This window comes from Musca domestica, unplaced genomic scaffold, assembly GCF_030504385.1.
Source record: "Musca domestica strain aabys unplaced genomic scaffold, Musca_domestica.polishedcontigs.V.1.1 36, whole genome shotgun sequence".
In the NCBI taxonomy this organism is placed as follows: domain Eukaryota; kingdom Metazoa; phylum Arthropoda; class Insecta; order Diptera; family Muscidae; genus Musca; species Musca domestica.
Window position 1 is genome coordinate 3,878,156 of NW_026712318.1, and position 26,927 is coordinate 3,905,082.

The 26,927-nt window shown below is 36.2% G+C and overlaps 3 protein-coding genes across 4 annotated transcripts in view; 2 read left to right on the forward strand and 1 right to left on the reverse strand.

Moving 5' to 3' along the window:
• Positions 1-8,805: 8,805 nt before the first annotated feature.
• Positions 8,806-10,444, reverse strand: LOC109611790 (uncharacterized). The gene is made up of 2 exons (XM_059125928.1): positions 8,989-10,444; positions 8,806-8,926 (listed from the first exon to the last, which is right to left on the reverse strand). Exon 1 carries the CDS (start codon positions 10,092-10,094, stop codon positions 9,042-9,044), a length of 1,053 nt encoding a protein of 350 aa, XP_058981911.1. The 5' UTR covers positions 10,095-10,444; the 3' UTR covers positions 8,806-8,926; positions 8,989-9,041.
• A 28-nt stretch (positions 10,445-10,472) lies between these two features.
• LOC109611789 (uncharacterized) lies at positions 10,473-12,013 on the forward strand. The gene is made up of 2 exons (XM_059125927.1): positions 10,473-11,789; positions 11,852-12,013. The coding sequence occupies exon 1, from the start codon at positions 10,684-10,686 to the stop codon at positions 11,734-11,736; it is 1,053 nt and encodes a 350-aa protein (XP_058981910.1). The 5' UTR covers positions 10,473-10,683; the 3' UTR covers positions 11,737-11,789; positions 11,852-12,013.
• Positions 12,014-14,438: 2,425 nt separating this feature from the next.
• LOC101894533 (serine-rich adhesin for platelets) overlaps positions 14,439-26,927 on the forward strand; it is a 199,399-nt gene continuing 186,910 nt past the window's right edge. For both annotated transcript variants that reach the window (XM_059125926.1, XM_005178445.4), the window contains exon 1: positions 14,439-15,760. In XM_059125926.1, the coding sequence (XP_058981909.1) occupies positions 15,703-15,760 (58 nt within the window). In that variant the 5' untranslated portion in view covers positions 14,439-15,702. The remainder of the gene's footprint in view (positions 15,761-26,927) is intronic.

The window sequence follows — 26,927 nt, forward strand, 5'->3', positions numbered from 1 at the left end:
CCAAAATAAATTCAATGATTAAGGATAACCTGAACAAGCAATTAAACAGCACAACCACTGGCTGATGACGATGTTCCTTCTTCGAATTATTCATTTTCTAGAAATGAAATGAATGCTTTTAATAGTTCAACATTAACTAGTTTTCAAATTTCTTTTTCTTTTTTTGTGGGGCAGCAACCCACAAAATATAGGCCTCCTAAATTTAAAAATAAATTTCCCGAAAAAAAGCCAACAAAACCAAAATGGCCATTCATAGTATCGGAAATTTACAAAAAAAGAAGGAGGAAACCAGAGCGGGGAAATGAGAATAAACTGACAACTGTTGTGAATAGATTTGCTGCTTGTTTTATGTGTCGCGGTCTTCCGATTGACGTCTTTTGCACTTAATCATTTTCCTTCTGTGTGTGGGATTCCTCTTTGACTGATGCCACTGCCATCACCACCGCCACTGACTGACTGTTGCGATCGCTTGTTGTAATTTGTTGTTATGTGCCGCTATTTTATTTTCTTCGCAGATGCACAGTGGTTAGGAATGAAAAAAAAAATGAAAAAAAAAATATTGGAAACTGGCCGGAGATCTTGCTATACGACTTCCATTGATTATTTACAATCGTGTGGTGTTACAAAAGAATTTTCAAAGGCCTTTCAACGATGGGAAGCAGTAGATGTATCCTCAAAATATACAAATTTTCTTAAAAGCTTTTAAAAATTCTCCACCGCACCTCAATGAAAACTCTCTCACAAAACAAAAAAAAAAAAATTATAAAAAATCTGCTTCGAATTCTTGGACATAGCTTAAGGGGAAGCTATATATAAAGTGGCGCCCGAGCAGAGTCAGTGAGATAAAGTTAGAAAAAGAGAGAGATGGGCAGATAGAGAGAGAGACATAAAATATGTTAAAAATTAAAGAGAGAAAGAAAACCTAATTAAGAGAGAAAGAACATCGAAAGAGACAGAAAATAAAAAGAACAAGTACAAAAGCTGTAAGTTCGGCCGGGCCGAACTTTGAATATAATCCACCATTTGGTACAAATTTGGCAATTTTCAAAAAAAAAAAAAAAAAAAAAAAAAAAAATCTGTTAAAATCTTAAAAAATACCGAATGTAGCAGTCTATACGACGACATGGAGCTGCATAGGCAACTTTTGCCACAAGCTATTACATTACTCAAATGAGAAACTTTAAAAAATCTGTTTATAATCAAAATACAGAATATAGGGTGGTACCATTGGGTTATAAAACGTGGACCTGCACAGATAATTTTCTGGCATAGGCTGTAGTATCCATTACGAACTTCAAATACAAAATGTGAAATAATTCCGGTAAATAACGTCGCTAAAATCATTAAAATACCGAATATCGTGCGTACCATTATATGGGGGCTATACGAAGCCGCACAGACAATTTTCTGTCATAGACTGTAGTATTCATTACGAACTTCAAATACTGAATTTGAAATAGTTCAGGTAAATAATGTCTCTAAAATCATCAAAATACCCAATATCGGGAGGTAACGTTATATGGGGGCTATACGAAGACGTGGACCTACATGGCTCATTTTCAATACCAAAAGTCCTGCAGACATAATACACATTTGAGTAAAATTGTATCAACCTACTTTATTTCGTTCGGAAGCTAGAGTGATTTCCACAGACGGATAAACCGACAGCCGAACGGATATCGCTAAATCGACATGGAATTTTACGCTGATCAAGAATATATATACTTTGTTGGGTCTGACATGGGTATTTCAAGCAGTTACAAACGGAATGACAAAGTTAACATACCCTCCATAGTATGGTGGAGGGTATAAAAAGATCAAATAACAAATAATTTTTATCCGAATCGCCTATCCCTATCCAGATATACAGGGTGGGATAAAAAAAAAACTGCAACAAAGTCAAACGCCATAATTTTTAATTTTTTTTAAATGTTATTAAATAAAAGCAAAAAATTTCGGAAATGGCATCAAATTTTAGAATAAGTGTTGATTTGTTCGAATTGATCACCTTTCGCACGAATTATGGTGATCAAACGGCCAATGAAACCGTCACACGCTACCCGAATGTTGCTTTGCGGTATTTTGGTCCATTCTCGGCATAGCGCTTGCTTGAGGTGATCGACACTTTGGTATTTTTTAGTGCCAGCCTTGCTTTCCAAAATACTCCAGACACAAAAGTCCAAAGGATTGGTATCCGGAGGTTTTAATGGCCATTGTGAGTTGGGAATGAAGCGAGGAATCTTATTTTGTAACCATTTTTGGGTGGCGCGTGCTGAGTCCTGTTGGAATGTCCAAGGTCTGCGGCCAAAATGTTTGCGTGCCCAAGGCTTTAATACACCCTCCAGAATATTTTCGCGATTATATTCGGCATTTATTCTTATGCCAGGTCGATTAATACGAGCGGAGAGCGACCATCGGCTGTTATGGCGGCCCACACCATTACCACGGCCGGCGCTTGAGTTCTGGTGGCCAACCGAAAGTGCACATTTTCAGCTGACCTCTGTGACAAGTAAATACGATCATTTTGTTTGTTTACAAACTGCTGGACAACGAATGTTTTCTCATCGGAGACGGAAAAAACCAAATTCGGCAGTTCACCACTTTCGGCCAAGCGAAGCAACTCTTTAGCTCTTTTGAGTCTATTTCCATTTTGATGCAGTTTAAGTTCTTGGACTTTTTGGAATTTCAATAGCTTTACTCCGAGCTCATTTTTCAATTTTTTCCGAATAGAATATTGCGATATGTTCAGCTCACGAGCCATTTTTCGGCCACTGCGACGCGGGTTACGATCAAGTCGCTTCTTTACTTTTCGAACCCTTCCTGCTGATGTTGCTGTTTTCTTCCGTTCACTTCCTTGGCGTCGGGCTACGCTATCAGTGTCAGGGAGATGCTACGAGACCCAAAAGATTTTTTCACATTTAAATGCTGGAGTGCTCTAACGAAAGCCACTTGTGGGTTTCCAGCCAAATATAAAGAAATCACACTATCACGCCTGAATTCCATCACGAATAACTTTTTTTCTGGAAAATACTCAGCAGAATGCTTTTGTACGCTTGTAAACAATATAATGAGCTGTAACTGGAATAATTTTAACAGCTGTCGGATGAGTGGCTTAGAAATGACAGCAGTCTGAAGTTGGTTGCAGTTGTTTCATCCGACCTCTTTGGCATTTAAATGTGAATAAATCTGTTGTGTCTCGTACCATCGCTCGTTACCGTGATACTGGAAGCGTAGCCTGACGTCAAGGAAGTGGACGGAAGAAAACAGCAACAGCAGCAGAAGTGGTTCGAAAAGTAAAGAAGCGACTCGATCGAAACGGCGCGTCACAGTGGCCGAAAAATGGCTCGTGAGCTGAACATATCGCAATATTCCATTCGGCGAAAATTGAAAAATGGGCTGAACATATCGGAATATTCCATTCGGCAAATATTGAAAAATGAGCTCGGGTTGAAGCCATTGAAATTCCAAAAAGTGCAAGAACTTACACCGCAACTGAAAGAAATAGACTTAAAAGACCTAACGAGTTTTTTGGCTAGTATTAATTGAATAAATGCCGAATATTATCGCGAAAATATTCTGGAGGGTGTATTAAGGCCTTGGGTACGCAATCATTTTGGCCGCAGACCTTGGACGCTTCAACAGGACTCAGCACCATCGCACTCAGCACTCGCCACCCAAGAATGGTTACAAAATTAGGTTCCTCGTTTCATAGACCTCCATAATCTTTGGATACCAATCCCTTGGACTATTGTGCCTGGAGTATTTTGGAAAGCAAGGTTGGCACTAAAATGGCACCAAAGTGTCGATCACCTCAAGCAAGCGCTTCGCCGTGAATGGGCTGAAATACCGCGGAGCAACATTCGGGCAGCGTGTAACGGTTTCATTGGCCGTTTGAAGGCCATAATTCCTGCCAAAGGTGACCAAATCGAACTAATCTAAACTTATTCTAAAATTTGATGCTATTTCTGACATTTTTCGCTCTCATTCAATAAAATTAAAAAAAAAAAAATATAAAAACCATGGCGTTTGACTTTGTTGCAGGTTTTTTAAACTCACCCCGTATGTTCTCTCTCTTTTTTCATTGCAACCCACTGTGCGCCCACTGCATTCACCATAAAAATGTAAATATTAATTTAATGTCTTCTTTTGTAATAAAACAACCAAAAAGCTATAATTTTTACTAGACTTTAAACAAATGCAAAGGCAATGCCACAGAGAAAAAGAACTTTTATTCGTTTTTTGGAAATTTTAGAAATTTTCCAAAAAAAAGAAACACAAATTCCTTTGACGTTTTGTTGCGTTCCTCCCATTTTCATCAATTAGAAAATTGGTTTAGAAAACTACAAAAAGCAGATATGGCCTTTGGGATCTGGTGCTGATGCTGATGCTGCTGCTGTTGTTCCGATCAACCATGGCGACAAATAAATGACGGAATTTCAATTGAGGCTGGGTGGGTGGTGACGTTACACACCACCGCCACCACCAAGCCTGCTGCCGACTGGCTGTATGAGTCAATTTAATTATTTTTGGCTAAAATTTATTTTAAAATAAAATCCAATAACAACTATTGCCAAAGAAAATGTCTATTGATGCAGTGACCCATTGAGGTGTGCATGGGACATACAGGATGAGATAAAAAAACTGGAATAAAGTCAAAAGCCATAATTGTTACATTTATTTTTTTTAATTTTATTGAATAAAAGCAAAAAACGTCGGAAATAGCATCAAATTTTAAAATAAGTTTAGGTTTGTTCGAATTTGTCACCTTTGGCACGAATTATGGCCTTCAAACGGCCAATGAAACGTCACACGCTGCCCGAATGTTGTTCTGCGGTATTTTCGCCCATTCCCGGCGAAGCGCTTGCTTGAGGTGATCGACAATTTGGTGTTTTTTAGTGCCAACCTTGCTTTCCAAAATACACATGGTCCAACGAAGTGGTATCCGGAGATTTTGGTGGCCATTGTGCGCTGAAAATGCTGAGTGCTGAGTCCTCTTGGAATGTCCAAGGTCTGCGGCCAAACTGTTTTCGTGTCCAAGGCTCTAGAATATTTTCGCGATAATATCCGGCATTTATTCTGATGCCAAGGTCGATTAATGCGAGCGTAGAGCTACCATCGGCTGTCATGGCGGCCCACACCATCAACATGCGCGGAACTTGAGTTCTGGTGGCCAACCGAAGGTGCAAATTTTCACGATCATTTTGTTTGTTTACAAACTGCTGGACAAGGAATGTTTTCTCACTGGAGAAATCCAAATTCGACAGTTCACCACTTTGAGCCAAGCGAAGCAACTATCACGCTTGAATTCAATCACGAATAACTTTTTTCTGGAAAATTCTCACCAAAATGCTTTTGTACGCTTGTAAACAATATAATAAGCTGTCACAGGAATAATTTTAACAGCTGTCGGACGAGAGGCTTAGAAATGACAGCAGTCTGAAGTTGTGTGCAATTTTTTTGAAGATTTGCTGTATATTTCATTCAAGTTATGGAATGGGAGGATCTCAGGGAGGATTTCCTGTATTTTTTCCTATCCTTATTATACCCAAGAAATTTACAACCAAACAAACGTTCAATAACATAGATCATGCGATAGCTAAGAAAAAGTTCCCTCTCTTTTCCCCCATTCTCTTCTCTTTGCACTGCCTTTGCTTGTGAAAGCATTTCAAGTATTCTGCGGCATCATTGGCCACCGCCACCAATGACGGCGGTATGGGGCTGTTGTTCTTGGGGTGGAAGGGAAATCATTTTATTTTCTATCGCATTGTTATCATTTCACCGTGTATCTGTCGTATCTGTCGTAGCTGTGGCTGACAGCGCACCTATGCAGGTGGCCCATTTTCTGTTGTTGAATGTGAAAATAGACTTGGATATTTTTAACCAAACACAAAAGGTTCATGCCGCCGATTACTACAGGTTACACTTTTATTTATTCAAACAACAACAGCAGCAGCACTAACAACAAAAACATCACTTCTCTAAGAGGATTGCCGTCGCTTTTATCACTTTCGTGAAACGTGGATATTTTTAACGAAACAATGTGCTATTTTCTTCTCTTGAATCGCAAAACAAGAATAGATGACAAGTCCGACAAATATTTTTAACAGCAACACAAAGCTTCATTTATTTTCGATTTTATTGTAATGTTATTATTATTTTTCTATTTTCATTTCAGGTAATTTGTTTTGAAACTGATGGTATGAAAATTAAGAGAGTAAAAGGGGTTTTATTAGTGGAATACCTCAATGCACAGAAAGTCACATAAGATGGAAAAGATATTTAATCTGTTTTCTAAACCTCCAGCTGAATAAGAACCTGAAATGGCTGAACAATTCCACTATTTTTTGCAATGTTGTTCCATATTTTTATAAAGAATTTGAAGAAACCCAACCTCTCCGCAAAAAGACGTTTACTACCAAATAATGGATTTCCTTCTAAAATTCGTTCAACTACAGCTACTTACAAATTAACCTACTAACCCAACACTTTTTCCAGTTTTTTTTTTCAAATAAGAAGAGAAGAGAAACAGAAATTATTTTATTTTTATACCTTACATAATAAATAGTATGGAGGGTATATTAAGTCGTCATGTCGTTTGTAACTCATCGAAATAATAATTGAAGAGATAACAAAGTACGATTTTGTCCGTCCGTCCGTCTGTTGTAATTACGCTAGAGTAAAAAAGGAATTAAGATGGGAAGCTAAAATTTTGCACAGATCAGTGTTTTGTCTGCCGGCAGGTCAAGTTCGAAGAAGGGCTATATCGGTACATGATATTGTATAGCCACCATATAATGATAACCCCCCCAATATTCGGTATTTTGATGATTTTAGCGTAATTTTTCAATAAAATTGTTTCAAAATCCGCATCAAGAGTTCCTTCTGAGTACATTACCTCCTGGAAGAGAATTGTCTATATAGGTCCACGGTATCGTATAGCAACACCAAACAACGGTTTCCTCTGATATTCGGTATTGTAATGATTTTAACGACATTTTTACCCGTATTGTTTCAAATTTCGTAGTTAAATATAAAAATTAAAAATGCGTATGCGGTTCTACAACCGATAACGGAAAATTGCCTACTTCTTTTTTTAGCCCACACATAACGGTACTTCCCGTTATTCGGTATTTTGATGATATTACCGACATTTTTTATCGGAATTGTTTCAAATTTCATATTATATTTATGCAGGACCACGTCTTCATAAAGTACCTATACGCGGGTTTTCGTTGAGTGGTATTTTCGAGGGATTTTTCTTTTAAGTTTTCAAGTTCCTTCGAAATGATGGAGGGCCCGGCCCGGCTGAATTTCGCTTCTATTTTACTTGTTAGAACCGATTAGTACCAAATATGAGCTTCATATACTAAATTTCAAAAAAAAAAAAAACAATTAAAAAAGTATAGGTCGGTTTTGCCGACAGATGTATACCCTCAGCCCTCTTGACCTGACCCTCTGTGGAGTTGGTTTTTAAATAATGGGTCAATTTTGTCCATTTCGTATCGGACCTAAATAATTAGACTTAGATATAGCAAGTTCAAAAGAATCGCTGAGTTGTTTCGCAATTTATGACAGATAAAAGTATTGAAAATTGTGTCCCTTTATGGTGAGGTACCAGAAGGGGTTTGCAGATATATAGCATCTTCACAACAGATGTTGTGTTAACACAACAAAAGCAAAATAAATTATCCGATCTCTACCATCTTTATAACAGATCTTGTGTTGATGAAAATATTGAGATGTACCATGTCTGGAATAGAATCGGATGTTTATTTCGCTTTTTATGAACTTCATGGATATTCAAAATTTTGAGCGTTTGTGGTACCAGAAGGAGGAGAAGGAGTCTTTACACCAAACTTTGGGTTAATATAAATATTGGGATGTGTGAAATTTAAAGACAATCGGACTCTTACATCACATTTTATGAGAGTTGTAATTATTCAAATTTTTGATCATTTGTGGGGGAGGTACCTGATGGAGTGGACCGATATTCTCCATTTCCACACCTGATCTAGCACTGACGCAATTATTAGGATTTGCAAAGTTGGAGTAAAATCGGATTATCCTTTCTCTTTCTGTGCAAAAAATATATTTTTTGAAAATTACGACCTTTTGTGGGGGAGGTACCAGAAGGAGTGGACCGATATTGCCCATCTTTACACCAGACCTTGGGTTAATATAAGTATTGAAATGTGTGAAATTTGAAGACAATTGGACTCTTACATCACATTTTATGAGAGTTCGAATTATTCAAAATTTTGACCATTTGTGGGGGAGGTACTTGATGGAGTGGACCGGTAGTGTCTATTTTTACACCTGACCTAGTATGAATGCAAATATTAGGATTTGCAAAGTTGGAGCAAAATCGGATTATCCTTTCTCATTCTGGGCAAAAAATATATTTTTTGAAAATTTCGACCTTTTGTGGGGGAGGTACCAGAAGGAGTGGACCGATGTTGCCCATCTCCGAACTCGATCTAAGTTTGACAAAAATATTACGATGTACCAAGTCTGGACTAAATCGGATACTCCCTTCGAGAGTTATCGTGCGCACCAGCCAGACAGACAGCCAGATCGACTCCAAATGTTCTGAAACGGATTGGGTTCAAAGAGACCTAGGGTCTAAAATCGTTATTTCGACTGGGCACGTTTTGACCTATCAAATGATATATACCCTCTGTAGCCAAATGGCTGAGGATATAAAAAAATTGGATAAAAAATTTTCTCAAATATTCCAACTACCTTATATTGGGGTGTACCGCTAATTGTATAGCCCTCAAAAAAAAAAAAAAAAATAATAATAAAATAATAATATTTTTGATGATAGTTCGGCTGAAGGTCAGTAAAACAATTTTATTTAGTTATCTCCTTTTTTCTCTTTATTTATCCAATATTTCGATTGTCATCGACAATCATCTTCAGGGATCTGTTACAAATAACACATTATTACAAATTAATAAGACAAATTACACAACACACAATTCTTACGTTAACTTTGTTTTAGAGGAAAACGTCTGCTCTAATTTAACGTCAAATTTGAACTAAGTCTTTTTCCATCTGTGTTTATGTACTAAATTTCTGTAAATATGTGCACAGTGGTCCGTATCAGTTTTAAAGTTCATTCTTTTTTCCGGTGGTACATTTATGATATGTAACATTTCTAATGTGAATCGTCTTTTGTAGTTGTTTTCTTGTGCCATTATATTAATATCCTTAAAGTTCGGTCTATGTCCTGTTAATGTGCAATGTGCTGCTAGAGCTGTCTTTTGTTCTAAAGGTTTGTCTGATTTTTGATCCGATTTATGTCCGGAAAGTCTAGTTTTTAATTTTGTTTTTGTCGTGCCAATATATACTTTTTGGCATATATTGGTTTCGTCGCCGTTGCATGCTATCTTATAAACGACATTGCTCTTGTCCTCCTTTTTTGTCTTCGTTTTAGTTCTACTGAACATATTGTTGACACTGTAATTGGTTTTTAAAGCTAATTGGTATTTGTCCTTATTATACGCGTTCGATCTGCAAAATCTCTCCGAAAATCCAGGTATATACGTCAAAGATTTGTATGATATTTCCTTTCCTTCTGTAATTTTAACATTTGTATTCTCCTTTACACGTTTTATTAAACCGTCGATTGTTTTTTGTGGGAAATCATTCTTTGTTAATATATTTCTTATTTTTAATTCATTATTTTGGTGGAATTGCTGGTCACTTATATTGAAAATTCTATGTATAAAGTTTGTCGCTGTATTTATCTTCACTCGTCGGGGATGTTTTGAAAAAAAGTTTATCAATCGTCCAGATGCTGTTGGTTTTTGGTACCAATCTAACTTGAGGTTGTTGTCGTGTCTTATGATTATTGAGTCTAGATATGGTAGCTTACCATCTTCCTCTACTTCATGAGTAAACTGAATGTTTTTGTCGAATGTATTTAGTATCTTTAGTGTGTTTTCGATTTCCGTTTTCTTTATTATGCAAAATATATCATCTACGTACTTCGATAATAATCTCGGCTTCGTCGTCATCTTTTCTACGGAAACGTCCAATAATACCTCCATTACCACATCAGCTATTATCGGCGACGCTGGGGAACCCATTGGAAGTCCTTTTCTTTGTTCGTACACCTTGTCTTGATATACGAAGTATCTGGAGTCTTTTATACAAAGGGTCAATATTTCTATAAATAACTCTTTTGGAATTTTTGTATAGTCCTTGATTATATTCCATTTTTCAGCGATTGTCTTTAGTGCTAAGTTTATTGGGATGCTGGGGAACAATGACACTACGTCAAATGATATTAAGGTTTCGTCTTTTTCTATTTTGACATTGTTAATTTTAGATTTAAAATCCACTGCGTCCTTAATGTTGTATTTCGAGTCCTTCGTCAAATGTTTTAAAATATCTACTATGTATTTGGACAGTCCGTAGGTAGGTGAATTTATGGATGAGCATAACAATGTCAAAATAGAAAAAGACGAAACCTTAATATCATTTGACGTAGTGTCATTGTTCCCCAGCATCCCAATAAACTTAGCACTAAAGACAATCGCTGAAAAATGGAATATAATCAAGGACTATACAAAAATTCCAAAAGAGTTATTTATAGAAATATTGACCCTTTGTATAAAAGACTCCAGATACTTCGTATATCAAGACAAGGTGTACGAACAAAGAAAAGGACTTCCAATGGGTTCCCCAGCGTCGCCGATAATAGCTGATGTGGTAATGGAGGTATTATTGGACGTTTCCGTAGAAAAGATGACGACGAAGCCGAGATTATTATCGAAGTACGTAGATGATATATTTTGCATAATAAAGAAAACGGAAATCGAAAACACACTAAAGATACTAAATACATTCGACAAAAACATTCAGTTTACTCATGAAGTAGAGGAAGATGGTAAGCTACCATATCTAGACTCAATAATCATAAGACACGACAACAACCTCAAGTTAGATTGGTACCAAAAACCAACAGCATCTGGACGATTGATAAACTTTTTTTCAAAACATCCCCGACGAGTGAAGATAAATACAGCGACAAACTTTATACATAGAATTTTCAATATAAGTGACCAGCAATTCCACCAAAATAATGAATTAAAAATAAGAAATATATTAACAAAGAATGATTTCCCACAAAAAACAATCGACGGTTTAATAAAACGTGTAAAGGAGAATACAAATGTTAAAATTACAGAAGGAAAGGAAATATCATACAAATCTTTGACGTATATACCTGGATTTTCGGAGAGATTTTGCAGATCGAACGCGTATAATAAGGACAAATACCAATTAGCTTTAAAAACCAATTACAGTGTCAACAATATGTTCAGTAGAACTAAAACGAAGACAAAAAAGGAGGACAAGAGCAATGTCGTTTATAAGATAGCATGCAACGGCGACGAAACCAATATATGCCAAAAAGTATATATTGGCACGACAAAAACAAAATTAAAAACTAGACTTTCCGGACATAAATCGGATCAAAAATCAGACAAACCTTTAGAACAAAAGACAGCTCTAGCAGCACATTGCACATTAACAGGACATAGACCGAACTTTAAGGATATTAATATAATGGCACAAGAAAACAACTACAAAAGACGATTCACATTAGAAATGTTACATATCATAAATGTACCACCGGAAAAAAGAATGAACTTTAAAACTGATACGGACCACTGTGCACATATTTACAGAAATTTAGTACATAAACACAGATGGAAAAAGACTTAGTTCAAATTTGACGTTAAATTAGAGCAGACGTTTTCCTCTAAAACAAAGTTAACGTAAGAATTGTGTGTTGTGTAATTTGTCTTATTAATTTGTAATAATGTGTTATTTGTAACAGATCCCTGAAGATGATTGTCGATGACAATCGAAATATTGGATAAATAAAGAGAAAAAAGGAGATAACTAAATAAAATTGTTTTACTGACCTTCAGCCGAACTATCATCAAAAATATTAAAATCTACCAGGTCAACAATAAATAACAACATTATAAAATAATAATAATAATAAAAATTTGACAGAGGATGAGGGAATTTTGGCAAAATACCAACTTTCTGAATATTCCATTGAAACTGTTTCTAAAGTCAACCAAATACTGAATATCGGGGATACCGTTATATCGGGTCCATACCAAATTCTAATTATGTCAGTTGACCGATATAAAACAATTTATATTAAAAAACATGACTTAAATCTTAAAAAAAGCAGATGTTAACGATATATGTGGGCTACAACAAATCGTCCCATTTAATGTATCAAAAATTGTACGGACCTAACATACATTTGAGAAAATAATTTTTTGTACATCACTTATATGACCGAATTGTAAGCTTTAACCAAATATCCATAATGAATGCATACTTTTTATATGTCCTTTGGCGGCTTTTCTACTTGTGTTACGCTTCACCCACCATTGTGTGTAGAGAGGGTATTATACGTTTGTTGTGGTCCATAAGTTTCGATCTAGTCGATCTGGCTTGCATGCCTATTCCGACCGTACGTCCAAGTTAAAAAGTATCAGTCAGTTTTCCGACATATGTATACCCTAAGCAAATATTCGACTATTTATATATATTGCGAATTCTGTTATGATTATTCAAACTGTTGACCCTTTATGAAGTAGGATCCGAAGAAACGGGCCAATATTGTCCATTTCGTATCGGAACTAAATAAATATGATATAAATATTACGACGTGCCACGTTTTGACTCTATTGCTTACTTCCTGCACCTTTAAGAAATCTGTGATATGAAAAGAACCGGGTGCTTATTTCGGATTTTATGATCGTATTGATGAAGTAGACTGATATTGTCCATTTTTGTACCCTAGCCTTGATGCAAATATTAGGATTTGTAAGGTTGGGGCAAAATCGCATTACCCTATCTCTTTCTGCGCAGTGAAATATTTTCATTGAAAATATTGACATTTTGTGTGGGAGGTACCAGAAGGAGTGGACCGATATTGCCCATCTCCGAACTCGATCTAAGTTTGACAAAAATATTACGATGTACCGAGTTTGCATCAAATATCCTGAAACGGATTTGGTCCAAAGAGACCTAGTGTCTAAAAACGTTATTTCGAAGAGGTACCTTTAGGCCGTATCAAATGATATATATCCTTTCTAGCCATATGGCTAAGGGTATAATTATAGAATATTTTTTTCTTTAAACTTTCGATTTTCTTTAAATTTTTTTCTGAAAGTACTCATGACCTGCTTGCGAATGTTACCTTTCATACGTACCTTTCCCACACAAATCAAAAGTTTTATACCTAAAACTCCTACTACTCGAATACTACTGCTCGTGAGTATGTTTAACTTGTGAGTAAAACGGAGCAATTCTGAGCTCTGATGACAACGGCTGTACCAAGTTTTGATAAATAGATCGGTTGGTTCGGATCGCCTAAATTTTAAATTTTACCTAAATTCATTTTTCTTGCCTTAGGTCTGTTTGCTCTGTGAGATATTTGATGTTTCTCAAACTGCACATATCTGGAAGGCCTCCGCTACTTGTCACCTTTACCGTATTCTCTAGGTGTTACAAACTTCCCTCGGATAAAACTCTGCAAAATACCAGTAAAAGCAGTTCCATCCTGTGTTGGCATGTAAAAAGGTGGTCAATTTTTTCACGATCGAGGCTTGTTTTTCGCTACAGTGGATCGTCGCAATGTCTTCTTTGATAAAGTATATTCAAAATATCTATAGAGGTCTTCCAGTTACAGACCCACAAAATATCACAATTATTAATGTCAGGCCCCTAAAATAAATTTTAATGGCAGGTCTCTAAATGGCCTCCTATCTATAGAATATTCCTTATCGGAGACCTGTAAAATGCCCTGTATTTATCTATTAAATGCTTCCATTTTTAGAAGTCCCGAAATAGAACTTCCATTTAACAGCAACCAGCAACCACCTAGATGAGCCCTTTACGGTAAGAAATGTGACAGCCGCCATTCAGCCCTGGAACTGCCTGGCAATTGGAATGTGTAAAAAGCCCATTTAATTTTCTCCCAAAAAAGAATGCAGTGCTATTTTTCAAATTGTCACACATTCACACCTTAAATAAATATTGGTATGTATGTATATCCGTACATATGTATTTACTTATATACTATATATGCCGACTTTTCAATTTTCGGCAAGACAACAACTACTTGTTTACGATTTGTCGTCAAGTGTGCGTGTGTGGATGTGCACTTTTGTTTGTGGCATTTAACGAAAGAAAATTTCATTTTTCGTTTTTCATTTTTTTTTGATTTTCTAACCTAAAGAAAATTCTTTTTCAAAATTTTCTTCTTATTCGAAATTCTCTTGCAGTGCTCTGCTCTTTTTTGAGGGTAGAAGAGATGTAAAGAGAGAATTTTTTGGGAAATTTTAAATTTCATTCACAAAAAATGTGGAGCAAAGTTGATTTTCTTTAATTCAAAATATTTTGAGATTTTCTCTTTCGCTGTGTGCAATTCTCAATTTGTTTTTGTTGGGGAGTTTTTCTTTTCCTTGCTCTCTTGTATGAGAGTGGGTGAAATTCCCTTAAAGTGGTTTTCTCCCGTTTTTCTCTCTTTCGCTCTCTTGAAAGGAAAATTCTCTGTGTGGTGATCGTGACCGATTGCGCCGTGGCAGTTGTGTGGCGTTTTTTTTTCCCAACCCCGTGAGTGGGGTGAGCAAGTGGAGCCACCTCAGTGAGTGTGTGACCGGTCGTGTGCCTCGACGCTGATTTTTTCCCTACGTTTCGTTGAGTAGAGAACATTTTTGTGGGAAAATTGTTTTGAAACAAAAGACCCCAAATCATGTCAGTGGTCTCTGCGGAGGTTTCACGTTAAAACGTATTGAAAATTCGAAACGAAAACGCGCATACCCCTCAAAAACAAAAAAATTAACAAAAATTAAAGAAAAAAAAAACAAATAATCAAAATTTTTGTGTTCTGCTTAGAAATTGCAGGGAAATTCCAATTGAATTTTCCATAACGAATACTGGTGGCAATTTATGTTAAATATTTTATTTTTATAATTTTGAAAATAAATTCAAATTCAACGAAATGTTGCAAAAGATAGCCAAGAAAAATGCATAGAAATTAATTTAAATTTAATTTCCCAAACGAATTTCTTTGAAAATTCACGTGAAAAACGTGCAAATCGTTTTAATCAAACATACCATGTGCAAAATTCCCATAAATTAAGCAAAAATATATAGAATACAATATTAAAAAAAATTGAAAAAAAAAATAATAAAAATGTATATAAAACAAAATGTGTAATTTTTTCAAACGCATAAAATTTTAAATATTTTTCTTTGTCGAAAAAAAAATAGCAAAAGAAGAAAAATAATGAAAAAGCCAAAAACGCCATTTCTTTTCAATAAAACATTCCAAGTGTTAAAGTTTTAGATAAAAAAAAATAGGAAAATTTTACCCAGAGAGAAAAAAAAATTGGAAATGTGTTAAAAGTGTGGTAGTGCGTTCGTTACCCGGTTTGTTGTGCCAATATCTCTAAAATAAGTGTTATTTTGAAGTGCCTTCCCCTCCACCTCCTTCAAATTCGGTGCTCCATAAATTTTGCCAACTGTGTTGTGTTGTTATTGTTGTTTGGGGTGCTTTTATTTGATATTCTTCAAGTGTTGTGCTCTAATGTTGTTAAAATTTTAAAGCAAAGTACTTAGCCTTTGCTGCTGTGTGGGCCTTCTCGGAGGAGGACCATGCCGGTCATTGCCGATTCTGATGAACCGCCAGCAAAATGTTGCAAATATTGTGAGGGTATGTTGAACAGTTGTGAAAAAAAAAAAAAAAATAGAACAATTTGTATCTCTGAATTTCTAAAATTTAATGATAAACTAAAAAATATCAAATCTTTACAAAAATTTATAAACGAATAGTGAAATAACTGAATGATCGGGAATCAAAGCCCGGCTGAAGCTAGAGTTTTGAAATTTTAAACTGAGGCCAGTGTTGGTGGGTAGGCTTGTGATATGGCTGGGTATTTGAAAATGTGTACTAGAAGAGTACGAAAAGCAGTAAAATGTACGCTGATACAATGGTGGATAGATGTAAATGAAATTCGTGACTTAAGGTCACGATAAGTTCTAACATGGTACTAAACTTCTAAAATGGTACCATTTGGTATTTTGTGAGTGAAGCTGAAAACTTGAAATTTGGTCAAGGTGGAAAATAACATTTCAGATTATATGGAGGTTATTTTGGAAATGTGTACTAAATGTGCGAACTGTACTGAAGGGTACTAAATTTGGAACAATTTGCTTTGAAGTGTACGGATGAAGCTGGAATTTTGAAATTTTGTATTGTGGTCTCAGTAAGGGGTAGGTTTGTGATAGAGAGGTGGTTTTGGAAATGTTTACTACAAGTGCACGAAAGTACTATACAGGGTAAGAAAAAAACTGCAACAAAGTCAAACGCCATAATTTTTACATTTTTTTGAATGAAAGCAAAAAATTTCGGAAATAGCATCAAATTTTAGAATAAGCTTAGATTTTTTCGAATTGGTCACCTTTGGCACGAAATATGGCCTTCAAACGGCCAATGGAACCGTCACACGCTGCCGAATGTTGCTCTGCGGCCCATTCCCGGCGAAGCGTTCCCATTCCTGGCAAAGCGTTCGTCGGAAATAGCATCAAATTTAAGAATAAGATTAGATTTTTTCGAATAGGTCACCTTTGGCCTCAAACGGCCAATGGAACCGTCACACGCTGCCCGAATGTTGCTCTGCGGTATTTTGGCCCATTCCCGGCGAGGCGTTTGCTTGAGGTGATCGACACTTTGGTATTTTTTAGTGCCAACCTAGATTTCCAAAATACTCCAGACACAATAGTCCAACGAATTGGTATCCGGAGATTTTGGTGCCATTGTGCTCGGGAAATGAAGCGAGAAACCTGATTTTGTAACCATTCTTGGGTGGCGCGTGCTGAGTTCTTTTGGAATGTCCAAGGTCTGCGGCCCAAGGCTTAAATACACCCTGCAGAATATTTTCGCTATAAAATATTCGGCATTCATTCTGATGCCATGGTCGATTAATACTAGCGGAGAGTGACCATCGGCTGTTATGGCGGCCCACACCATCACTATGGCCTGTGCTTGAGTTTTGGTGGCCAACCGAAGGTCCATATTTTCAGCTGACCTCTTATGCGAGTAAACACGATTATTTTGTTTGTTTACAAACTGCTGGACGACGAATGTTTTCTCATCGGAGACGGAGAAAACCAAATTCGGCAGTTAACCAGTTTCGGCCAAGCGAAGCAACTCTTTAGCTCCTTTGAGCCTTCCTGTTGCGGTGTAAGTTCTTACACTTTTTGGAATTTCAATGGCTTCACCCTGAGCTCATTTTTCGATATTTGCCGAATGGAATATTGCGATGAAATCGGTTCTTTACGCTTGTAAACAATTAAATGAGCTATCACTGGAATAATTTTAACAGTTGTCGGACGAGGGGTTAGAAATGACAGCAGTCTAAAGTTGGTTGCAGTTTATTCATCCCACCCTGTATTTTCAATTTTATGCGAAATCATAAATTCCATATTCCTCCCAGGTTTCTGGTTGAGAGAAATATTTGGTTGTAAAGAATCGCTTACTTGTTTCACAAGTTATGGCGGATAAAAGTATTGAAAAATGTGACCCTTTGTGGGTATGATACCAGAAAGGAATCGCAGATATATATCATCTTTACAAGAGATCATGTGTTAGCAAAAATATTTGTGTGTGTGTGTGAAAATTGAAGAGAGTTGGATGCTTATTTCGCTTTCTTTGAACTTTTTGCTTTCCAAATCATGAACCTTATGTGGGTTAGGTACCAGAATAAATTATCCGATTTCTTCCATTTTTGTGACAGATTTTCTGTTGGTGGAAATACTGAGATGTACCAAGTCTGAATCGTATCGGATGTAAATTTCGATTGTTTATAAGCTTCATGGATATTCAAAATTTTGACCCTTCATTAATTTAAAACTTTGACTCTTTGTGGGGGGAGGGTATCAGAAGGAAATGATTGGTACCCTACCATCTTTATAACAAATCTTGTGCTGATGGAAGATTTAAGATGTGCGAAGTCTGAATGGAATCGGATGTTAATTTCGTGTTTTAGGAGCTTCATGAATGATCAACATTTTGACTCTTTGTGGGTGGGAAGTACCATAAGGAGTGAATCAATATATTCCATCTTAACAGCAGATCTAGTGATAGTAGAAATAATGGGATCTGTGAAATACAAAAAGAACCGGATGCTTATTTCGGATTTTATAATTGTTTTGGTTATTCAAAGGGGGTATGAGGGGGTACTAGAAAGAGTGGGTCGATATTGTCTATCTCCGAACTATTTCTTATTTTGATCATAATATTACCACATATCATATTTAAACTCCCTTCGGGAGTTATCGTGCGCACCAGTCAGCCAGATATACTGACAAACAGACGGACCCCGATAGATGGACTTCAAGCATCCTGAAACGTCTAAATAAACTTACCATCTAAAAGTATGATTTCGAGTCTAAAAAAGGACTTTTTGTTGAAATAAAGTTCGGTGAAGCTTTGAAAGCTCTTATATTGAAATAGGAGACTTTTTCAAGTTCCACTATAGAAATAGAAGACCTTTTCAAGCTATTTTTTAATACTCTTGTTTATATATAAAACGAAGCTCTTTAAAAAATGTTAAAGCTCTTCGTAGTCCTTTTATTTCCTCGCGATAGACGCAATTGTCTTTGATTTAATAATGTCCACCCAAAGCTCTCGAAAAAGAAAATGCGTAATTAAATCTATGCTTTTCAAATCGTATATCAGAAAATGTGAACCCCACTGTTTGTGGATTTGTTGTTTTTTTTTCTCTGGCATGTGTGTTCTGTGTTGTACACTTTCTATATCACTTCACTAAGTTTCAATGGCAAGGGATTAGCTAAGCCGTCGAGGATATGCCCAAAAAATATCAATTAAAAGCAAAAACTCTCCGGGTGTTAGTTCATGTGGTTTCTTCTCCACTCTCTTCATATGCAGTACAGGTAGGCGTCGATAAATGCGATGCAAGGAAACATACAGATATTGAGAATTTATAAAACATTAACAGTACGAGTCAATTAATTAAGAGTGTTATTTTTGTAACCCAATCCAAAAAAAAAAAAAAATAGTTGAATACCCTCCACCATTCGGGACGAATTTGGAAAAAATAAAATCCGTTAAAATCCTGGTAAAATTCTAAAAATACAGAATATAGTCGTTATTATGGGTCTATATGAAGACGTAAACCTGCATAGGCTATTTTTGTCATAATCCACAATATTCAAATATGAAAAAAATCCGATGAATAATGTAGCTAAGATCATCAAAATACAGGAATATAGAGAGGTACCAGGCTGTAGTCCCTATTAGGAACTTCAAATGAAAAAAAAAATGAAAAATCGTCAAAATACCGAATATCGGGAAGTACATATATATGGGGCCTATATGAAAACCTGGATTTGCATAGGCAATTTTTGTAAAGTACTCAGAAGGATTTGTGGATTTTCCGACAATTTCATACAAAATTTTGGCTACAATCAAAATACCGAATATCGGGTATACCCTTATAATGGGGGCTATATATATAGCCCATCTTCGAACTTGACCTGCCTGCAGACAAAAGACTGATCTGTGCAAACTTTTAGTTTCCTATCTTTTTTCCTTTTTAATTCTAGCGTGATTACAACAGACGGACGGACGGACTGATCTAAATCGTCTTAGAATTTTACTTTTTACTTTGTTATGTCTAAAATTATTAGTTCGATGAGTTACAAACGGAATGACGAGCTTCAATGATATTCAAAATTTCGACCTTTGTGGGGGAGGTATCAGAAGGAGTGGACCGATATATCTCATCTTCACATCAGACCTTGTGTTAATAAAAATATTGTGATGTGTGTAATTTGAAGACAAGGTCCATTTTCGTACCTGACCTAGTCCTGATGCAAATACTAGGATATGCAAAGTTGGAGCAAAATCGGATTATCCTTTCTCTTTCTGTGCAGTAAATTGTTTTCTTTGAAAATATTGATATTTTGTGGAGGAGGTACCAGGAGCATTGGACCCATATTTCCCATCTCCGATCTCGACCTAAGTTTGACAATAATATCACTATGTATGTATCAAGTTTGAATCAAATCGGATACTCCCTTCGAGAGTTATCGTACGTAAAAAAAAATAAAAACTAGGACCTAAAACCGTTATTTTGATGGGGCACGTTTTGGGCGTATCAAATGATATACACCCTCTGTGGCCATATTGCTAAGGGTATACAAACAGCCAAGAACAGCCGGGCCGAACAAAGGGGTCAAAATTTTGAATAACCAAAATGACCATAAAATGCCATATAAAGCATCTAAATACTTTCATACTCCGCACATCACGATGTTTCTATCAACACTAGATCGGGTGTGAAGATGGTATATATCGGTCTACCCCTTCTGGTACCTCCCCCACAACGGTTCAAAATTTTTGAATAATTGTAACACTCATAAAAAGTTAAATAAGCATCCGACTCTCTTAAAATTTTACACATTCCAGTATTTCTATTAATGCAAGATCTGGTGTGAAGTTGGAATTTATCGGACCACTTCTTCTGGTACCTCCGCCATAAAGGGGTAAATATTTTGAATAATTGTAACTCTTATAAAATCCGAAATAAAAGTTCGATTGTCATCATACGTTTTGGCGTATCAAATTATATACACCCTCTGTGGCCATATTGCTAAGGGTATAAAAACAGCCAAGTTCAGCCGGGCCGAACTTTTAATAACCTCCACCATTTTGGAAGGACTTGAAAATTTTCCAAAAAAAAAAATGACTCGAAAAATACCGCCTCAATGAAACCGTTATATGGGAGCTTTACAAAGACGTGAACCTGAATAAGTAATTCTCAGCCATAGGCTGTGGTACCCACTACGAACGTCAAATACGAAATTGAAAACAATATCGGTCTACAATGTCTCAAAAATTATTAAAATACTGAATATCGAAATGTATCGTTATATAGGGGCTATATCAAGACGTGGACCTGCAATTTTTTGTCATGGGCTCCTTATATACGAAATATGAAACAATTCCGGTGAATAATATTGCAAAAATCATCAAAATACCGAATATCTGGAGGTACAGTTATATTCGGGGCTTTTCGAAAACGTTACGAACTTAATCTACTTCCTGATACATACACTCGTGTAGGAAATTTTAGCCCTCTATCTGAATTCATTCGAAAGACAGGTTGATTACAACAGACAGACAAATGGACAAACAGACAGACATCGATAAATCGACTTCGAATTTTACGTCGTCCCAGAATTGATATATTTTGTAGGGTCTAATTTGAGTATTTCGAGCAGTTACAAACGGAATGACAAATATGTCCTCCATAGAGTTGTGGAGGGTATAACAAAATTTGCACAGTTCACTTGTTCTACCCAAGAACGATAAAGTCGAAAGAATGCTGGAATTAGGTTTGTAAAATTTGGAGAAAATTGGTTAACATATAGCTTTAGCTTTCAATATATGTTCCATCCAAGCCTTTCCAAGGCCGCCATATACACATACAAATCCCGTCGAAATCTCCCTCGGCTCAGATTTACACTTTCTTTCCATATACGATGCACTAATTCTGCTACGTTTGTCCAATTAGTATGAATGGTGAATCATGTCGTCATCAGCTCGGACTCGGACGAATGTTGGCCAAGTTTGGACCAAATCGGTTTAAAAGGTATGGCCAAATACATATAGTCGACGACGTTTATCCTTTCCATGTGACTTTTGTAAAGAACCTTTTAACCATGGACTATAACCAGTATGGAACCGCCAGTCAGTCCAATCTTTAATTTCAAAAAACCATTTATTTCTCTCTCAGAAACCACGAACATTGAGTCCCACCTGTACGTTGCTTTGTTTGTTGCTATTGCCATTTTGAACATCTTATGTTTGCAAGTGCTCTTTTGATTGTTAATCAATGTTTTAGTGTTCTTATTATTGTTGTTGCTATTGTCTCATGTTGAGTCTCAGCACTAATCAGTGTTGGGTGGCTGGCTATCTGTTGGATGGGTGGGTTGGTTCGTTGGTTGGTTGGTCCACTTGTTGTTATCTAAATAGGTGATGCTGACGCTCAACTACTTATTTTTTGAAAACATCACAGCCGGCATCGCCATCGAAAACGATGCTAGGGTATGAAAAGCATTGTTGTGCCATAGCTGTTCGGCAGAATGTTTGTGTTGTTGTTGCTTGTGTTTGTCTTTAACAAAACGAAAAATCTAAAAAAGAAATCTTAAATAATTGAAAATAAATTTAGTTTGATTTATAAATAAATTGTGGGGTTACTTCAAATCACTTTTGCCAATTAATTGTTTTTGGGTTTTAATTCGGATTTTTTTGTTTGTTTTTTTCTTTATCATTGGCTAAGTTTTTCTCTCCCTCTCTCTCTCTCTTGAAATTGTGGTGTGTGGGTGAGGAATGCCTTTTGTCTAATGTTGGGGGGGTTTCTCAGCGGGTGTTTTTAAACGTCTTAGAGATTTGTCGTCCATTTTCATTTGGAATTTATCAAAGAATTTCCTGGCGAGATTTTAAGTTTTTTTTTTTTTAGTGGCCTAATTGGTAATCCCTAACACTGATACCCCCATCCTTTGGCCAACCTTTAGCTAGTATTTCGTTCCCCTGTAGGCTTGTGAAAATTACCACTTGTTTTAGACACACACACACACATACCCACCATTTCAAAATGAGAAACGAGATTTTTGTGTGATAAGCGTTCAGATTTGTTTGCAGTGATGTCCTCGTAGCGTTTTCGATTTTTAAGGAAAACATAGGAACTACGTTCTACCTTTATTTTTATAAGGAAAATTATTTTTGTGGATTTTTAAAAAATATTTCGGCAGAATTTTGTCCCTTTCGATTTTCAGACTTCTATTGGCCACAGAACACTAGAAAGATGGAGCATCACAATCAGGGACGTACGTAATGTTGTGGACCTGGGGTCCTAGTCTCCCTCCGAAATGGCTTCTTCTTTGCCAATTATTTGTGTATTTTCCATTGAATAGTACATTTTTTTGCCAGTTGGCTCTTCGAAATAATTCAGAAATAGATTTCTGTGTGCGTTCCCAATGTCTCACATTCAAATTCAAATTTTTTGTCTGGGGAAAGAGGTGATCATCCAATCAACAAATACCCTGATATTTGGATAGTGAAAACGTCAAAGCTATCGGATAACATTTTTTGTCTACTGTCAGATCTATAGACATGAATTTAAAAATTTATTAAAGACTATCAGGTCAATAAACGCGAATAAATATACCTTCAGCTATATGGCTTGCTACAGAGGGTATATATCATTTGATACGGCCAATACGTGCCTCATCGCAATAACTGTTTTAGACCCTAGGTCTCTTTGGCTCAAATCCGTTTCAGGATATTTGGAGTCGATTTATTGTTCTCCGATCGTTCATCCGTCCGCCTCTCTCTCTCACTATCCCTCTCTCTCTCTCTTCCTCTCTGTCAGGATGGTGAGTTCGAACGAAAGGTGTATCTGATTTAGTCCAAACATGGTACATCGTAATATTATTGTCAAACTTAGATCCACTTCGGATGTGGGCAACATTGGTCCTCTCCTTCTGGTACCTCCCCCATAAAATATCAGAATTTTCAAAGAAAATAATTTACCTTAAAGGACAAGAAAATGAAATGAATTGTGAAGTTGAAATATAGTGGCCCATTCCTTCTGGTGCCTCCCCCACAAAGGCGTCAGAACTTTGAATAACCAAAATGATCATAAAATGTCATATAAGCATCTGAATACTTTTATTACTCCGCTCATCACGATGTTTCTATCAACACTAGATCGGGTGTGAAGATGGTATATATCGGCTCACTACTTCAGGTACCTCCCTCACAACGGGTCAGCATTTTTGAGTAATTATATCTCTCATAAAATGCGAAATAAGTACCCGACTCAATTTAAATTTCACACATCGCAATATTTCTATTAACACAAGATCTGGTGGGAACATGGAATATATCGGTACACTCCTTCTGGTACCTCCCCCACAACGGGTCAACATTCTTGATTAATTGTAACTCTCATAGATAACTAAATAAGCACCCGACTCTCTTCGCATTTAACACATCCCAATATTCATATTAACTAAAGATTTGGTGGGAATTTGGTATATATCGGGCCACTCCATCAAGTACCTCCCCCACTAAAGGGTTAAAATTTGGAATAACCAAAATGTTCATAAAATGCAAAATAAGCATAGGACTCTTTCTAAACTTTACAAATCCGAATATTTCTATCAACAACAGATCTGGTGTGAAGATGGTAAACATCGGTCCACTCTTTCTAGTACCTCCCCCACGAAGGGGTCAAAATATTGAATAATTGTAACCCTTATAAAATGTGAAATAAAAGTCCGATTCTCTTCAATTTTTGCACATCCCAATATTTATATTAACACAATATCTGGTGTGAAGTTGGAATATAGTTGCCCATTCCTTCTCCTACCTCCCCACAAAGTGGTAAAAATTTGGAATAACCAAAATGCTCAAAAATTGCGAAATAAGCACCCGATTCGTTTTAATCTTCGCATATTTGAATATTTCTACTAACATAAGACCTAGTTTGAATATGGTAGATATCGGCCCACTCCTTCTGGTACCTCCCCCACAAAGAGGTCAAATTTTTGAATAACAAAAATGATCATAAAATACAAAATAAACATCCGATTCTCTTCATGTTTCACACATTCGAATATTTCTAATAACAAAATATCTGTCGTGAAAATGGTAGATATCGGTCCACCCCTTCTGGTACCTCTCCCACAAAGGTTCATAATTTTCAATACTTATATCTCTCATATCTTTCAAAATAAGTTTGGCATTCTTTTCAAATTTGTTAATCTAAATATTTTTCTCTTTGCCCATTTCAATATTTTTATGTATTGTAAAAAGTGGAATACTTCGGTCCATTATATCTGATGGCTCACCCAAATTTTCAGATTATTCGCAAAATCTATAAAGTGAAGCAAGTAGTCGATGTGGTCCAAATTTGGAGAATTGTAATATTTATATCATACTTAGGCCAAATACGAAATGGACTATATTGACCCACTCCTTCGGAGCTCCCCACCCCTCTCCCATAACGCAGGTCAAAATAGATTTCAATAAAAGTGAATTTGGTTGAGGGTTTGTAACTGTCGGCAAAACCGACTGTTACTTTTTAACTTGCTTCTTTTTATAACATTTCAGACCTGAACCGTAATTTTTTTATTTTTCAAAAATCAATTTCAATCCAACATTTAATTCACATTGGACTTTTTTTTTAATTTTTAGAAAAATTTATTACCAAATATTTGCCCTTTAAATACTTTTTGCAATAAACGATTTATGTTCATTTCCGATTCAACTTCCGTTTCGTTTATTTCCCAGTCAGTGCAACATTTTCTTCGATCACAACGAAATTCTTTTCTATTTCATTAAAAAAATTCACGAAATATTTGTCACACTTCAATAAAATATAATTAAATGAAAAATAGCATACAACAGCGGTCGCGGCCGCGGCAGAAGCAGCGGCAGCAGCGGCAAACAGCTTGTCAGGCAGCTAGCCAGCAAACGTAGCCCCAAGAAAAGAGCGCAACACGCGTTAAAAAGGTTATTTTATTGGCAAGCAATCAATGCCACCACCAACACCACAACAACGCCATCATTCGTTGCAAATACCACACCGCCCCCTCCCCCAGAACAGAAAAAGGAAAATCTCATCTCTGCTGTCAAGAGATCAGTGGCAAATTAGAACAAAAACGCATTTTTCTTCGATTTCGAATACGATGCTCGGTATACGGTATGCTGTACGCCTAATACTTAATCGGAAAAAAATTGTAACCTCATATGTGTGTTGTTGTTGGGGTTCTATTTTGTTAATTGGCAAATTTTCTTGGGTGTGAATATTTGCGTCAGTGTGGGATAGCCACGTTTTGGTATGGCTGTCATATGTACTTTAACCCATTTGCATTGGCATAGGTCTTGCGAAGATGCGAAGATTCAAGAAATTCTTCAAATTTAAAGAACTTGCCAAAGGGCCACAATGCTTCTTCATAATGAAGAGTATTTCATTTCGAAATTTCCTTCAATTTTTCAAAATTTTCCACATTGCAAATGACTACGTGACTTTTTGAGGGAGGTATATTTTTAGGCTCGAACACAAAGCCCAAAATGTTACAAGGTACCTCAAAGATCGAAGTTTTTTTCTTGTTTGGTGACATTCATTTTCATTCCCCAAAAATGCTATAAATTTTATTGATTTTTCTCGACTGGAGGCCGCCATGCAATCAAAAGTGGCCAACAATTCTTAGAAGAGAGCCAGGGGATCTCGAGCAGCAAACAAACAAATTTTTTTTTTTGAAGAAAGAATTTGGAACAAATCCCAATAAGGGTGACATCCAATGTTTGTTGTATTTATATGTTGTTGTTATTGTTGCCATATCTTGCCGAGCCTCTGTGTGTTTGTAGTGTCTCCAGCCAGCTACTGCTGAACTTTTGTCCATCATCGAAGATGTTGCCAGTGGTGGTGGTGGCATAATAATAAAAATGCAATAATTATTGTTTGTTTTTTTTTGTTGTGTTTTATTTAAAAAAAAATATGTTTAGAATATAAATACGTTTGTGTGGGAGTGGGTTTTATTGGTCAATATTATGGGAGAATTCAATCATACACGCTATGATTATAATTGTAATTTAGAGTTTAAAGGACTAAATAGGCCGAAGCATATGCATCCTTTAAATTCGGACTTGTATTGGCCATTTGGTGCACAATTAATTTGAAATCGGATAAAGATATATATGGGAGCTATATCCAAATCTGAACCGATCTCGATAAAAATTGGCAAATATATCTGAGCTGTATTTCATATATTTCCCTGAATAT

What these genes read in the sequence shown, in the direction of transcription:
- LOC109611790 (XM_059125928.1), bottom strand. Translation starts at nt 10,094, where the DNA reads ATGGGTTCCCCAGCGTCGCCGATAATAGCTGATGTGGTAATGGAGGTA.
- LOC109611789 (XM_059125927.1), top strand. Translation starts at nt 10,684, where the DNA reads ATGGGTTCCCCAGCGTCGCCGATAATAGCTGATGTGGTAATGGAGGTA.